This window comes from Nomascus leucogenys, chromosome 6 (genome assembly GCF_006542625.1).
Source record: "Nomascus leucogenys isolate Asia chromosome 6, Asia_NLE_v1, whole genome shotgun sequence".
Taxonomy (NCBI): domain Eukaryota; kingdom Metazoa; phylum Chordata; class Mammalia; order Primates; family Hylobatidae; genus Nomascus; species Nomascus leucogenys.
The window spans coordinates 50826338-50842896 of NC_044386.1; the positions used below are offsets into that span (position 1 = coordinate 50826338).

The 16559-nt window shown below is 42.1% G+C and overlaps 1 protein-coding gene across 1 annotated transcript in view; it reads left to right on the plus strand.

Moving 5' to 3' along the window:
* The first annotated feature begins 3013 nt into the window (after positions 1–3013).
* Positions 3014–16559, plus strand: part of USP50 (ubiquitin specific peptidase 50) — a 43834-nt gene continuing 30288 nt past the window's right edge. The window contains exons 1-5 of the mRNA XM_030815108.1: positions 3014–3066; positions 5059–5253; positions 6036–6231; positions 7186–7226; positions 15239–15371. Coding sequence (XP_030670968.1) covers positions 3014–3066; positions 5059–5253; positions 6036–6231; positions 7186–7226; positions 15239–15371 — 618 coding nt within the window. The remainder of the gene's footprint in view (positions 3067–5058; positions 5254–6035; positions 6232–7185; positions 7227–15238; positions 15372–16559) is intronic.

Consider the following 16559-nt stretch of genomic DNA (forward strand, 5'->3'; position numbering starts at 1 on the left):
CTCGTGCCTCAGCCTCCAGACTAGCTGGGATTACAGGCCCACGCCACTATGCCCAGCTATTCTTTCTGTATTTTTAGTAGAGACAGGATTTCGCCATGTTGGCCAGGTTGGTCTCTAACTCCTGGCCTCAAGTGATCTGCCTGCCTCAGCCTCCCAAAGTGCTGGGATTGCAAGTGTAAGCCACCATTCCTGGCTTTTGGGATTCTTTTTGAGACAGGGTCTCACTCTGTCACCCAGGCTGGAGTGCAATGGCACAATCACAGCTCGCTGCAAACGTGACCTCCTGGGCTCAAGTGATCCTTCCACCTTGGCCTCCTGAGTAGCTGGAACTACAGTCATACACCACCATGCCCAGCTAATTATTATTATTTTTTTTTGGTAGAGGGAGGGTGGGGAGTGGGGTCAGGGGGAATGGGGATAGGGGTGGGGGATATTCTCACTGTGTTGCCCAAACTGGTCTTGAATTCCTGAACCCAAGCGATCCTCCTACCTTGGCCTCCCCAAGTGCTGGGATTACAGGCATGAGCCACCACACCCAGCCCCATGTCTGGTTTTAAACTAAGCTTAGTAGTTTGTTATAGAGCACAGAACATTAACACATAGATAATCTAACTCATGAACATAGATACAAAACCCTTGAGCAAAAAGATTAACAACTAGAACCCAACAATTCATGAAAATAATAACTACATCGCAAACAAAATATACCTGAGGAATAGAAGGTTAGTTTAATATGTGACCATCATTGATAATGAACAGCAATAACAGAATAAGGAAGAAAATCTCATGATTACCTCAGTAAATACAGAGAAATCTGGTCACACTATCCACTCATGATTACAACTCTTCAGTACTATGACTGCAAACATCATACTTAATGGTGAATTATCCAAAGCTTTCTCTCTGAGTTAAGGAATTAGCTATCTCCACTTCTATTCACTATTTTACTATGTTCACTATTTTTCACTATTTTCACTATTTTTCACTATTTTCACTATTTTTCACTATTTTCACTATTTTACGGGCAGTCCTCACTAGTAAAGAAGGTAAGAAGACTCAGAAAAAAATTAAACTAATTTTGTTGCAGACAACTTGAATGTGTTTATAGAAAATCCAAAGAACCTATGTAAAAATTAGACTTAAGTAAGTCAAGTTAGGCCATAGGCAGGGGCTCACACCTGTAATCCTAGCACTTTGGAAGGGCGAGTTGGGAGGATTGCTCGAGCCCATGAGTTCGAGACCAGCCTGGGCAACATAGTGATACCCTGTCTCTATTTAAATAAAAATCAAAAAATTAGAGAGTAAGTCAGGTTAGAAAGGTTCCTGGATAGACAACCAATATATGACAAATAATTGTATTTTTACCTACCAACATCAAATACAAAATGAAACTTTTAAAAGACCCTATTGATTAGGAGAAAGTGAAGGACTTGGGAGAGCCTCACTGACAAATAGAGCAAGTTTACAGGATTTAAGTCCTGCAGAACCACCACTGAGGTGACTTGGAGAGATACCTCTGTAAATACATCACAAATATCAAATACCTGCAAGAGAGGACATCTCTGCTTGCCAGGATTCCTTATCCAGGTGTCAAAGAATGAATATTCTTAATATCTTTGTGTAGCCTGAGAATATATGTGGGTTTTTTTTTTAACCATTTAGACATAAGTTGGGGTGCATACTATGGATTCTTCAACACCTTGCTTTTTTTGACTTACCAGTCATATATCTGGAGAGAAATCCATTTTAGCAAAAAATATATCTACTATATCTTTAATTTTTTTTTCTTTTTTTGAGACGTTGTCTTCACTCTGTTGCCCAGGCCGGAGTGCAGTGGCGCGATCTCGGCTCACTGCAAGCTCCGCCTCCCAGGCTCACGCCATTCTTCTGCCTCAGTTTCCCGAGTAGCTGGGACTACAGGCGCCCGCCACCATGCCCGGCTAACTGTATTTTTAGTAGAGATGGGGTTTCACCGTGTTAGCCAGGATGGTCTCGATCTCCTGACCTCGTGATCTGCCCGCCTCAGCCTCCCAAAGTGCTGGGATTACAGGGGTGAGCCGACGCGCCCGGCCTCTTTTTAGTTTTTTAAACTTGCAGAAGAGTTGCAAGAATAGTGCTCTTTAGTGGGCCTTCACTCAGATTCACCAACTGCTGGCGTGTGGGTGCACTGGCTTTATAGTATGTGCTTTATCACTCCCCTTCCTCTCCGTCCTCCGGTCCCTGTGTGCTTCCTGAACCGTTTGAAAATAGGTTGCGTATATCATGCCCCTGTGCCCCGAAAAACTTCAGTGTGTTATTTTCTAAGAACAAGGGCATCCCCTTGCATAAACACAGTACAATCTTATCAAATTCAGAAGATTCAACATTAATAGAAAAAACTATCTGCATATTATCCATATTCAAATTTCATCAATTGTTCCCATAATGTTCTTTTATGGCAATTTTTTTTTCTGATCTGGTATTCAGTCCAGATAGATCCAGCTCCTGAATAGAAGTGGAAGTCCTCGAAATTCCCTCAGGGCTCCTAGGTGTGGTGTAGTCGCTGGGAAGGGGGAATGAGTGCCCAGAGCAGGCAGGGTTGCCGTAGTGTCCACTAACTCAGTGGCGGTAAATCTTTTGTGCACATGTAAGTGTGTATGTGTGTGTGTGTGTGTGTGTGTAATATATATATACACAAGAGAAACTGAGTGATGGAAGAAGGAAGAGAGGTTATATGTGTAGTTCATTCTCTGGAGCCTAATCTTTCTAAAACATTTCAGACAACCCAGTAACAGTGTCTCATGGCAACATGATAGAATCTTGAAGGTGAATGGAAAGGATTATGATGTATGGAAAATCCAAGTTGGAGTGGTGCCTGATACAGGTGAAAATAAATTTGCAGCTACTGGAAGAGAGAGGAGCATATCAATTGTTTAAAACAAAAAGCCAGCGTTAACAGGCTCAGAGAAATGAAGTTGAAAGGAATAGATGTAGCTCCTGAATAGAAGCGAAAGTCCAACGTGGTTCCATTAAAATGACTTCTCAGCGGTCTCTCCCTGCAGATGACTTCGGTATCTACTACGTCCTGTGAGCCTTGATCTACTACAGCTTTCTAGATAAGCCCCGTGGTGGGAAAGTCAAGCTCAGGGGAGTCAGGGGACACACGCTGCATTCAGGAGGGTTCTCCCAGGTGTGACCCATGGGAGGTCCCCCGAAAGGAAGGAAGATTGTACCTAATATCTTGGCAATAAATACATGTCCTTCCTAAAGGGTGACAGCCTAGGACCTCCTGTGCTATCAGTGAGTAAAAGTGAAAATGACCATTCTTATAACAGTGAACACTTTTCAAACTGGCATAACCGTACTTAAAAGTATGTATGAGGTGAGGTCACTGTCTCATGGATCCCCAACTTTAGATACAATATATGGAAAGAAAACTCCGCGAGGACATAGATACCAGGCTGCCTGGCACAATACAAAAAATTATAAGAGAAAGCTCTGTGCAGGGAGAGGAGACCCCCTTCGGAACCCTCAGTTTTCTCTCTGTGCAGGCAGGTCTGGCTAATTCACATGAACACTCTAATCCTGTAGCTTACTGGGAAGGACATCCTAGACCAGTCACTGAAAAAAAATTTTAAAGTGTCATTTATTGATGAACCTGTGTCAAGTACCTTGCATGATACCTGCATAATCCTCACAACCATCCTATAAGGCAGATGATATTATTCCTCTTTTATAGAGGAGAAACGGACCTAGAATCCCAGATCCTATAACTAGTAAATGGCATAGTTGGGATTTAAACTAAGATCTATATTTTTACAAAAGTCTGTGCTCTTTCTCCTCTCCGTGTATATATGTGTGTGTGTGTGTTTATATGTATATAGCTATATACATACACATATACACATATGTGTGCTCTTAAGATATATATATTCATGCTCTTAATGTGTATATATTATGCCTTCAATATATATGCCATACATACATATATACACAAATATATACATATATACATCACATATATATAGACAATCTTAATATATACAAATCCAAATATCTTAATGGATAGATATGTTGGGAGAGAGGGAGGGAATTAAACAGACAGGTGGATATTCCTTTTTTTACATACCACCACACACCCCATGAGTAAATGCCTAAATCATTTAAACCTGACATCTCATCTGTAAAATGGGATGTAAAAATAATTGTTCCTACCTTACACAATTGTTGAAAGATTTAATGGGAAAATGCATGTTAAGTATTTAAATAGTGCCAGGCTCACTACCTGATAGCTATTGTTTTATTAACTATTAATAATAATAATAATAATTTAATTACTTGCCCAGCAAGTTGTCAGTTGTCTTGCTTTAATTTTAGAAAGAAATTTTTATCTGTCTTATTTGGCTTCAGGTACTTGTTCACAATTCTGGTCTACGTAATGTAATTTTGTTTTTAATTTAATTTAATTTATTTATGTAATAGAGACAAGATTTCACTATGTTACCCTGGCTGGTCTCAAACTCCTGGCCTCAAGCAATCCTCCCACCTCGGCCTCCCAAAGGGCTGGGATTACAGGTGTGAGCCACTATGCTCCGCCATAATACGATTTTAGACTCCAAGTTCCAATACTTCCTGTCCTTGTTAGAGAATGTGTTTGGAGGAAGTCTTATTAAGAACTCTTCTTTAGGCCGGGCGCGGTGGCTCAAGCCTGTAATCCAGCACTTTGGAGGCCGAGGCGGACGGATCACGAGGTCAGGAGATCGAGACCATCCTGGCTAACACAGTGAAACCCGTCTCTACTAAAAAAAAAAATTAGCCGGGTGTGTTGGCGGGCGCCTGTAGTCCAGCTACTCGGGAGGCTGAGGCAGGAGAATGGCGTGAACCGGGAGGCGGAGCTTGCAGTGAGCCGAGATCGCGCACTGCACTCCAGCCTGGGCACAGAGCAAGACTCTGTCTCAAAAAAAAAAAAAAAAAAAAAAAAAAAGAACTCTTCTTTATTTCATATTAAGAGAGGCTTATTGTCATTTTTACATATTTTGTTCTCTCAAAACCCTTTCTTCCCATGTGGCACCAACACAGTGCAGAGTGCACAGATTACTATGATACCCTTCCAGTTAAGGAGGCTGATGGGAACCAGCCCCATTTTCAGGGCGTCACTGGCTTGCGGAACTTGGGCAACACATGCTACATGAATGCCATCTTACAGTGTCTCTGCAGCATCTTGCCGCTGGTGGAATACTTTCTCTCCGGGAAGTATATCACCGCTCTTCAAAAGGAAAACCATTTGCATTCCCTGCAGCCCAGCCCCCACCCCCACTTCCCCATAGGTGAGGTTAGAGAAGGAACTCTGGAATCCCTATTAAGAGATAAACAAACAAGTCAGTAGAGGTTGTAGCTTCCCAGATAATGTGCTAGAGTAAGTAAAAGTGGGAAGGGCAACCAAGAAATGAATGCAGCTCCTTTTTTTTTTATTGTCGTTGTTGAGACAGGGTCTTATTCTGTTGCCCAGGCTGGAGTGCAGTGGTGCGATCTTGGCTCCCTGCAACCTCTGTTCTCCGGTTCAAGCGACTCTCCTGCCTCAGCCTCCTGAGTAGCTGGGATTACAGGCATGCGCCACCGTGCCTGGCTAATTTTTTTTGTATTTTTGTATTTTTTTGTATTTTTAGTAGAGACGGGGTTTCACCATGTTGGCCAGGCTGGTCTCAAGCTCCTGACCTCAAGTGATCCACCCCTCCCAACCTACCACCTCGGCCCCGCAAAGTGCTGGAATTACAGGTGTGAGCCACTGAGCCTGGCCTCCTTTTTTTTTCTTTTAGACAGAGTCTTGTTCTGTCACCCAAGTTGGGGTGAAGTAGTGGTATGATCACAGCTCACTGCAGCCTCAACCTTCTAGGGGCTCAAGCTATCCTCCTGCATTGGCCTCCCAAAGTGCTGGGGTTACAGGCATGAGACACCACGCTCTTCCATTTTGAGACTAATTTCCCAGGCTTGGGTGATTGATTAGGTGCCTTCTTTTCATTAAATCAGCCAGAAACATATCCGTTTCTTCTTCCAAGTGATTGCAGTGAAGTTGCCGCTGCTTTTGCCTACCTGATGACAGACATGTGGCTGGGAGACTCAGACTGTGTCTCATCAGAAATATTCCGGTCAGCTCTTGGCAACCTCTACCCAGCATTTACGAAAAAGAGGCAACAAGATGCTCAGGAATTCTTGATTTATGTCCTAAATGAACTTCATGAAGCTCTAAAAAAGGTAAGTAGAATTAATGACCTTGAAATGGGATAGTCCTGCACCTTTATCAGCAACTTCATTTTTCATTCTTTTACTTGTTCAATTAATATTGTCTACTTTGTGCCAAGCACTGTGCTAGGTGTCCCATGGAGGACATCCAAGTTAGTATTTGAATGTAGCTGTATTTACCAAACTTACTTGTCATCAGAATCATCTGGGAAGATTTTACAACACAGATTTTAAGGCACATACTCCAAGGGTAATGAATTAGAATGTCTTTTGGGAAAGACAGGTCAGCCAGGCGTGGGAAACACCAATCTAGTTTTCTTTGTAAATAAAGGCTGAATGGACTAGTTTTTAAAAGTGCAAAATATATTCCTCATGAGAAATAACATATAGAACTTTATAGCTTAAATTTTCTTGGGACCTACAAATCCATGAAAATATTAAGCTTGATATTAGATTAAGCAGCAGATCTACGCACTACAAAGTTTCATCCTCATACCAAACATGCCTAACCCGAGTTCATCACCGAATTAGGACATACATTTCATTAAACATGTTGGGTATGGTGGTGCATGCCTATAATCCCAGCTACTCAGGAGGCTGAGACTGGAGAATCACTTGAACCTGGGAGGCAGAGACTGCAGTGAGCCGAGATCGTGCCACTGCATTCCAGCCTGGGCAACAGAGCAAGACTCCATCTCAAAAAAAAAAAAATTTTAATTTAATTTAAAATAAATTTAAAAAAACACAATACCATTCACATTAGCACCCTCAAAAATGAAATACTTGGTTATAAAATTAACAAAATATGTACAAGACCTATAGAAGGAAAACTAGAAAATTCTCATGAAAGAAATCCAAGAAGAACCTAAATAAACAGAGAGATATATTCTATATTCATGGATAAGAAGCTTCAATATTGTCAAGATGTCAGTTTTTCCCAACTTGATCTGTAAATACAACGCCAGTATTTCCAGAGCACCAAAAATAATTATTTTTCACCTAAAAAGGTATGGATTTTTACATTTTGTGGGCACATATTTTCGAATGGCCTTACAGAGATATAATTCACATGCCAATAATTCACCCACTTAGAGTATACAATTCAATATTTGGTATATTATGTTATTGTTTTTAAATTCTGATAAAATATATACAGCATAACAAAACTTTGCCATTTTAGCAATTCTAATTATACAATTCATTGGCATTAATTATTCACAATGTTGTGCAACAATCATCACTATTTCTAAAACTTCTTCATCACCCAAGCAGAAACTCCATAACCTTTAGTAACTCCACATTCCTGCTCCCCCTAGTCCCTGGTAAGATACTTCAGTGAAGGTCTGTTAAGGTCTTTGGCATATTTTAAAAATTGGGTTGTTGGTTTTCTTTTCTTTTCTTTTTCTTTTTTTTTTTGTTTTTTTTTTTTTCGAGACAGAGTCTCACTCTGTTGCCAGGCTGGAGTGCAGTGATGTGATCTCAGCTCACTGCAACCTCCACCTCCCGGGTTCAAGCAATTCTCCTGCCTCAGCCTCCCAAGTAGCTGGGACTACAGGTGCACACCACCACGCCCAGCTAATTTTTTTTGGATTTTTAGTAAACATGGGGTTTCACCATGTTGGTCAGGATGGTCTGATCTCTTGACCTCGTGATCCACCCGCCTCGGTCTCCCAAAGTTTTGGGATTACAGGCGTGAGCCCGGCCAGGTTGTTGGTTTTCTAACTGTTGAGTTTTAAGACTTGACTTCCCTTCCCTTCCCTCCCCTCCCCTTCCCTTCCCTCCCCTCCCCTCCCCTCCCCTCCCTTCTTTTCTTCAGTCTCTTGCTTTGTCACCCAGGCTGGAGTGCAGTGGTGAAATCTCGGTTCTTGCAGCCTCCGCTTCCCTGGTTCAAGCCATTCTCCTGCCTCAGCCTCCAGAGTAGCTGAGACTACAGGCACCCGCCACCACGCCCAGCTAATTCTTATTTTTTTTTGGTAGAGACAGGTTTTCACCATGTTGCCCACGCTGGTCTTGAACTCCTGAGCTCAGGTGATCTGCCCACCTCAGTCTCCCAAAGTGCTTGGATTATAGGCATGAGCCACTGTGCCTGGCAAAATTTCTTGTATATTTTCAATAGCAGTTATTTACCAGATGTGTCTTTTTTTTTTTTTTTTTTTTCAGTCCATGGCTTGTTTTTTTCTTTCTTTCTTTCTTTCTTTTTTTTTTTTTTTTTGAGATGGAGTCTCGCTCTGTCGCCCAGGCTGGAGTGCAGTGGCGCCATCTCGGCTCACTGCAAGCTCCGCCTCCCGGGTTCACGCCATTCTCCTGCCTCAGCCTCTCCGAGGAGCTGGGACTACAGGCGCCCGCCACCACGCCCGGCTAATTTTTTTGTATTTTTAGTAGAGACGGGGTTTCACCGTGGTCTCGATCTCCTGACCTTGTGATCCGCCCGCCTCGGCCTCCCAAAGTGCTGGGATTACAAGCGTGAGCCACCGCGCCCGGCCTCCATGGCTTGTTTTTTATTCTCTTGACACTGTTTTGTAGAGCAGAAAATTTTGACTTTAATGGAGTCCAGCTTATCAATTCTTTTGGAAAGTAGGCCTTTGGTGTTGTAGCTAAATAGTCATTGCCAAACACAAGATTATCTAGATTTTCTCCAGTGTTATCTTCCAGGAGTTTTGTAGTTTTCTGTTTTACATTTTGGTCTGTGATCCATTTTGAGTTAATTTTTGTGAAGGGTGTAAGGTTTGTGTGTGGATTCTTCTTTTTTTTTTTTTTTCATGTAGATATCCAGTTGTCCCAGCACCATTTGTTGAAAAAGGTTATCTTTTCTCCGTTGTATTACCTTTGTTCCTTTGTCAATGATCAGTTGATTATATCTTTGTGGGTCCATTTCTGAGCTCTCTTGTCTATACCATTATTTTTCTATTTTTTTTTCCACCAATACCACATTGTCTTGATTATTCTGGTTTTAAAATAAGTTTTGAAGTTTGGTAATGTCAGTCCAATTATGTTTTCCTTCAGTATAGTTTTGGCTACTCTGGATCTTTTACCTCACCCCATAAACTTTAGAATCATTTTGTCAGTATCCGGCCGGGCGCAGTGGCTCACGCTTGTAATCCCAGCACTTTGGGAGGCCGAGGCGGGCGGATCACGAGGTCAGGAGATCGAGACCACGTTGAAACCCCGTCTCTACTAAAAATACAAAAAAAAAAAATTAGCCGGGTGTGGTGGCGGGCGCCTGTAGTCCCAGCTACTCGGAGAGGCTGAGGCAGGAGAATGGCGTGAACCCGGGAGGTGGAGCTTGCAGTGAGCCGAGATTGTGCCGCTGCACTCCAGCCTGGGCGACAGAGCGAGACTCTGTCTCAAAAAAAAAAAAAGAATCATTTTGTCAATATCCACAAAATAAGTTGCTGGGATTTTGATTGGGATTGCATTGTATTTACAGATCAAGTTGGGAAGAACTGACATCTTGACAATATTGAAGCTTCTTTTTTTTTTTTTTTTTTTTTTTTTTTTTTGAGACGGAGTCTTGCTCTGTCGCCCAGGCTGGAGTGCAGTGGCTCGATCTCGGCTCACTGCAAGCTCCGCCTCCCGGGTTCACGCCATTCTCCTGCCTCAGCCTCCCGTGTAGCTGGGACTACAGGCACCCACCAGCACGCCCAGCTAATTTTTTCTAATTTTAGTAGAGACGGGTTTCACTGTGTTAGCCAGGATGGCCTCGATCTCCTGACCTTGTGATCCGCCCTCCTCGGCCTCCCAAAGTGCTGGGATTACAGGCGTGAGCCACCGCGCCTGGCCTATGTGATAGATTTCATTAATTTTTCCAATGTAGGACAAGCTTTGCATACCTGGGATAAAGGTATGTAGCTAGGACCATGCGCAACTAATTTTTAAAATTTTTTTATAGAGATGATATCTCACTATGTTGCCTAGGCTGGTCTTGAACTCCTGGGCTCAAGAGATTCTCCCACCTTGGCTTCCCAAAGTGCTGGAATTACAGGCGTGAGCCACTGTCCCCAGCCCATTTTGAAATTTCTTTCAAGATATCTTCTTTGACTTGTGTTATTTAGAAGTGTGTTGTTTAATCTCCATGTATTTGGGGATTTCCTAATTATCTTTCTGTTATTTCTTTCTAGTTTAATTCCACTGTGGTCTGAGAACAGACATTGTATGATTTCTATTATTTTAAATTTGTTAAAGTGTGTTTTAACAAGCATACCTTAGGCCAGAAGGTCTAACTTATTCTTATTTAGCCTAGCTAGAGGCTTGGTGAATGTTCCATGTGAGCTTGAGAATAATATATATTCTGCTGTTGTTGGGTGAAAGAGTCTACAGATGTCAATTACATCTATGGACAGATGGTGTCGTTGAGTTTAACTATGTCCTTACTAATTTTTTGCCTACTGGATCTGTCCATTTCTGACAGAGGTGTGTTGATATCTCCAACTATAAAAGTGATTCATCTATTTCTCCTTGCAGTTCTATCAGTTTTTCCTTTGTGTGTGTGTGTATGTGTGAGACAGAGTTTCGCTCTGTGGCCCAGGCTGGAGTGCAGTGGTGCAGTCTTGGCTCACTGCAAACTCTGCCTCCTGGGTTTAAGCAATTCTTGTGTCTCAGCCTTGAGTATCTGGGATTACAGGTGCGTGCCACCACACCTAGCTGGTTTTTGTATTTTTAGTAGAGACAGGGTTCAGCCATGTTGGCCAGGCTGGGCTCGAACTCCTGACCCCAAGTGGCCCACCTGCCTCGGCCTCCCAATGTGCTGGGATTACAGGCATGAGCCACGGTGCCCAGCCAGTTTTTCCTCATGTATTTTGACCCTTTGTTGTTAGGTGCATATACGTTAATAATTTCTATGTCTTCTTGAAAAATTCATCCCTTTATCATTATGTATGGCCCTTTTTATCCTCAATCACTTTCTTTGCTTTGAAGGCTGCTCTGTCTGAAATTAATATAGCTACTCCCACTTTCTTAGTAGTAGGAGGGTATGTTTTCCTCTGTTTACTTTTAGGCTCTATGTGTGTTTATATTTCAAGTATGTTTCTTGTACACAGTATATAGTTGAATTTTGTTTTTGATTCACAGATTAAAACAATCTGTGTTTTAATTAATGTATATAGACCATTGACATTCAAAGTGATGGTTGATGCCATTGGGTTAAATATCTGTTGTATTTGTTACTGCTTTCTATTTGTTGCCTTTGTTCTTTGTGTTCCTGTTTTTATCTACCACTCTTTTCCTGCTTTTTGTGGTTTTCATTGAGCATCTTATATGACTCCATTTTCTCTCCTTTATTACCACATCAGTTATACTTTTTAAAACATTTGTTAGTGGTTGCCCTAGAGTTTGCAATATACATTTACAACTAAGCCAGGTCCACTTTCAAATTACACCATACTGCTTTCCTTGTATCACTGCTGTCATTCATTTCACTTATATATAAAGATACACAAGAATATATATGATATATACATAAGCATACATAATTGAATATATTGTACCTATTATTGTTTTGAATAAACTGTTATGTTAGATCAATTAATAATAAGAAAAATAAAAGTTTTCATTTTACCCTCACTTATTCCTTCTTCAATGCTCTTTATGTAGATCCAAGTGTTTGACCTATATCATTTTCCTTCTCTGTAAAGGATTTCTTTTAACATTTCTTTTTTTTGAGATGGAGTCTCACTCTGTTGCTCGGCCTGGAGGGCAGTGGCATGATCTTGGCTCACTGCAATCTCTGCCTCCCAGGTTCAAGCGATTCTCCTGCCTCAGCCTCCCGAGTAGCTGGGACTACACGCCCACACCACCATGTCAGGCTAATTTTGTATTTTTGGTAGAGATGGGGTTTCATCATGTTGGCCAGGGTGGTTTTGAACTCCTGACCTCAAGTGATCCACCTGCCTTGGGCTCCCAATGTAGCTGGGATTACAGGCATGAGCCACTGTGCCCGGCCAGTCTTTTTTCTTTCTTCTTGTCAGTTTTAAAGGTTTCTGCTGAGGTTCCTGAAGCTCAGCGATTCTTTCTTCAGCTGTGTCCAGTCTACTAATGAGCCCATCAGAGGCATGCTTCATATGTTAGAAGATGCAGTTTTTTCCTCTAGTAGTTAAAAAAAAAAAAAAGAAAAGAAACTAACCACTATACTAACAAGGATACCTCTAGCATTTCTTTTGGTTCATTCGTTCATTCTTAGGATTTCCATTGACCGTCTGTTCTTGCATGCTGTCTACTTTATTCATTAGAACCCTTAGTGTGTTCATCAGTTTTAAATTCTTAGTCTGATAATTCCCACACCCCTGCCCTATCTGGTTCTGATGCTTACTGTCTCTTCAAATTGTGTTTTTTGCCTTTTAGTATGCCTTGTAACTTTTTCCTGATAGCCAGATATGATGAACTGGGTAAGGGAAACTGACGTAAATAGACCTTAATGATGGGGTGGTGAGGCGGAGGGGGAGGGGGAGTGTTCCATAATTCTATGAGTGGGTCTCGGTCTTTTAATGAACTTAAGCCCCCAGGCTACGAACTTCACAAGTGCTCCTCAGTCCCTCCACACCCCCTTTGGTGGAACAGGATAGTTAGAGTGGGCTGGAGTTGGGTGTTTTCCTTCCCCCAGGTTAGTTAAGCTCTGATAAGACCCCAGCAGGTTAGGCTCTGGTTAATGAGTTTCTCCTGTGGGCAGGCGTTACGAACAGGGTGCTCTAGCCTATTTCAGAATGGTTTCTTTCCCTTCTTCCTGCCAGAAGCATGAGGAGATTTGTCTCTAATATTTACCGTGAGAGTGTGGTTGGGCTCCTGGGGGGAAAATTCACAAAGTGGGGGCCCCCGGTGACTGGATTCTTTGGAGTTTTTGACTCTCAGACTCTGCACTGAGCCTCTAGCAATTCATCAATTACAGTTCAGGTTTTCCTACACAGACCTGTTCCCTCAGAGGTTTCTGCTCGGCAGTTTTGACTCTGGTAAGTCTGTGATTCTCTGTGTTTGCTGGTCTGTTTTTCCAATTTTGGGGGCAGTGATTCGTCCTGTGACCTCACTGCTCTTTCAGCTCTAAGACGAGCTGTTTATTTTCCTTTCGGTTAATTCTTTCCTTCCTGAGGGAAGGAAAATAACCAAAAGCTTTATTTAGCTTTTAACTTGTTAGGACAGAATGGTGACTTCTAAGTCTCCTTATGTGTAGAACTGAAAACTAGACGTCTCTCATCATTGCATTTGGTGTTCAAATTGTTCAAAATTGGCCAGTGGGAGCCCCTTCAAGTGAGCTCCTGGGGCCCCATTAGTTTATTAGGGTATGCTTACATAAAATGTATCATTTTTAGGTGCACAGTTCTATGAATTCTGACAAATGCACGCAGTCATATAACCATTACAACCAACATATAAACCATTTCCATCACCTCAAAAAGTTCTCTCATGCTCCTTTCTAGTCATTCTCCTCCCCGACTCTAAGCCTATAGAAATTGCTGATCTGATTTCCATCCCTATAGTTTTGTGTTTTCCAGAACATGCTGTCGGACTGTTTGTAGCTTTTAGAGTTTTTCTTTCATTTAGCATGATTCTTTTGGTTTGTGTTGTTGTGTGCATTCGTAGTTCTTTTTTTATTGCTGTGTGCTATTCCTTTTTGTGAGCTTACCACAGTTGCTTATGTCTCCACCAGTTGATGGACGTTTGGGTTGTTTACAGTTTTGAGTAGTTAGGAATACAGCTTCTACAAACACTAGCAGATAGCTTGTTATGTGGGCCTAAGGCTTCATTTCTCTTGGGATGATACCTAGGTATGGAATTGCTGGATCACACGGCATTCCCTTCGTTTTTTGAAAACGGGTATCTTGCTTTCTGGCACAAGAATGTCTCGGTCTCGGTAATTTCCCGGCCTCAGACCTCCAGCCATTTTTACAAAATGAACATAATTATTTTTTTAAAAGCTTCTGAGTAACTCTGATGTGAGCCCAGATTTACAAATTTAGGATCCATGTAGCAATACAGAATGTGAAAGATTTTCACAAAATGTTCTTATTAAAACATTAAAAAAAAAAACAAAAAACTCAGAGCTTGGAAACAGGACATTGCCAAGACTACCTGTGCTGAAATCAAGATAAGGAAAAGCTGAGCCAGCTTGGTTAGAATAAATAGGCTCAGCTGGAGCAAAAGCCTCAGGAATTTTCAATGGGGTTTCCACTCCCCCCAATGCTGAGCCTTGGTTATCCCTTTCTTTTTGCCCTACTAGATTCAAGTTTAGCTTGAATCTTTACTATCACACTCCCTGATTCAAATTCCAGTCTCATTTTGGTGAGGCTTATGGATGCAGTATTTAAATAGATAAGAAAAAAGTAATTTATAAGTCTTTACCAAATAATCTTTCCAGGAAATTACTTTTTTTTTTTTTTTTGAAATGGAGTCTCGCTCTGTCGCCCAGGCTGGAGTGCAGTGGTGCGATCTCAGCTCACTGTAACCTTCGCCTCCCAGTTTCAAGCAATTCTCCGGCCTCAGCCTCCCAAGTAGCTGGGATTACAGGCATCCACTACCATGCCCGGCTAATTTTTTTGCATTTTTAGTAGAGACGAGGTTTCGCCATGTTGGCCAAGCTGGTTCTAACTCATGACCTCAAGTGATCCACCCGCCTCAGCCTCCCAAAGTGCTAGGATTACAGGCGTGAGCCACCTTGCCAGGCCAGAAATTACCTTTTTTTAGAGACAAGGTCTCACTCTGTCACCCAGGCTGGAGTGCAGTGGCGCAATCACAACTCACTGCAGCCTCAGCCTCCCTATGCTCAGGTGATCCTACTACCTTAGCCTCCTGAGTAGCTGGGACTACAGGTGAGAATTCTATGTAGAGACGGGGTTTTGCCATGTTACTCAGGCTGGTCTCAAACTCCTAGGCTCAAGGGATATGCCCACCTTGGCCTCCCAAAGTTGTGGGATTACAGGCATGAGCCACTGTGCCCAGCCAAGAAATTACTTTTAAAATACTTGGAATTTGTCATGTAGACAAATGAGTGGTTCCCAAGCTTACTTTGTATTTTACACATTTATTATCCCTGCAGGTTTGACATTCAGGGTACAACGAAAAGGAAGCTCAGAACGGATATTCATTACCCACTCACTAACTTGGACCTCACTCCTTATATTTGCTCAATTTTCCGGAAATATCCTAAATACAACCTCTGTGCAGTGGTGGTAAGTAAAAACAAACTTAAAAGTAACCAAATTTTAAAGAAAACTCTACAATTATCTGCTTGAATCCCTATTTCTCCTGTCTCTCCCTGACTTATGCCCTACTTTTAAAAAACATAGACCAGGAAACTCTCCACTTTGACCTAGACAGTAGAGGAACAAAGAAATAAAATACACTGTTCACTGCCTCTTTATTTTCTCTCCACTCAGTGGCTGTTTCAGATCTAAGATCTAAGGATACTGCAAATTGTGCTCCTAGAAGCAGCAGCAGCAGTTGGTTCCAATAGCTTAAAATTGTTTCTGAGACAGGGCCTTGCCCTATTGCCCAGGCTGGAGTGCCATGAGTGGTGCAATCACAGCTCGCTGCAGCCTCCAACTCAGCTGATCCTCCCCAAGTAGCTGAGACTACAGGCATGTGCCACCAATTTTTTTTTTTTTTTTTTTTTTTTTTTTAAGTAGAGATGAGGTCTCACTATGCTGCCCATGCTAGTCTTGAACTCCTGGGCTCAAGGGACCCTCCCACCCTGGCCCCTTAAAGTGCTGGATTACAAGCATCAGCCACCATGCTCAGCCTCTGATAGCTTTATGTTGAATACCCATGAACCACTTTGTGGCCAAAGCCCCAAAACAGTAGGTACATACTGGCCACAAGATTCAATTCCTGTATATAGCCAGGCCTAGAAAAACTCTGGGGTCCCTATGGTTCTAAGTCAACTATGATCAATGAAGATTTCCTGAAGGAAAGAAAGCATGGAGTATAATTTAGACCAAATCACCGGAACTCATATCAACCATCCCCAAGTAGCAAGCGATTCTGTGAGTTTCTGTTCTGGATCACGGTGTTAACGATCTGTCTCAGAACATACTAATATTTCACATTGTACCTGGAGGTCCAGTTGTGTCACATCAAATGGTTGAGACTCCCACCGGAGCCCAGTATGATTCACCAGAGTCCACCAAAGTCTAATTTGCCTCTTCAGCTTATTGTTGAATTAATGTATTCTAAGATGTGAATCCCGCTGGTCTTCCTCATTAGCAGCTCTCAGAACCATACCTCCACACTTTAACAAAATTATCAGTTCTGTATTTTGTGTTTTCACTTCGAGTGTCGACATTCTCCTTTCCAATTTATCCTGCTCCCAAACATGGTTTTTCTTCTCTCACTTCCTTGCTTGGGAATCTGGAGTGGCA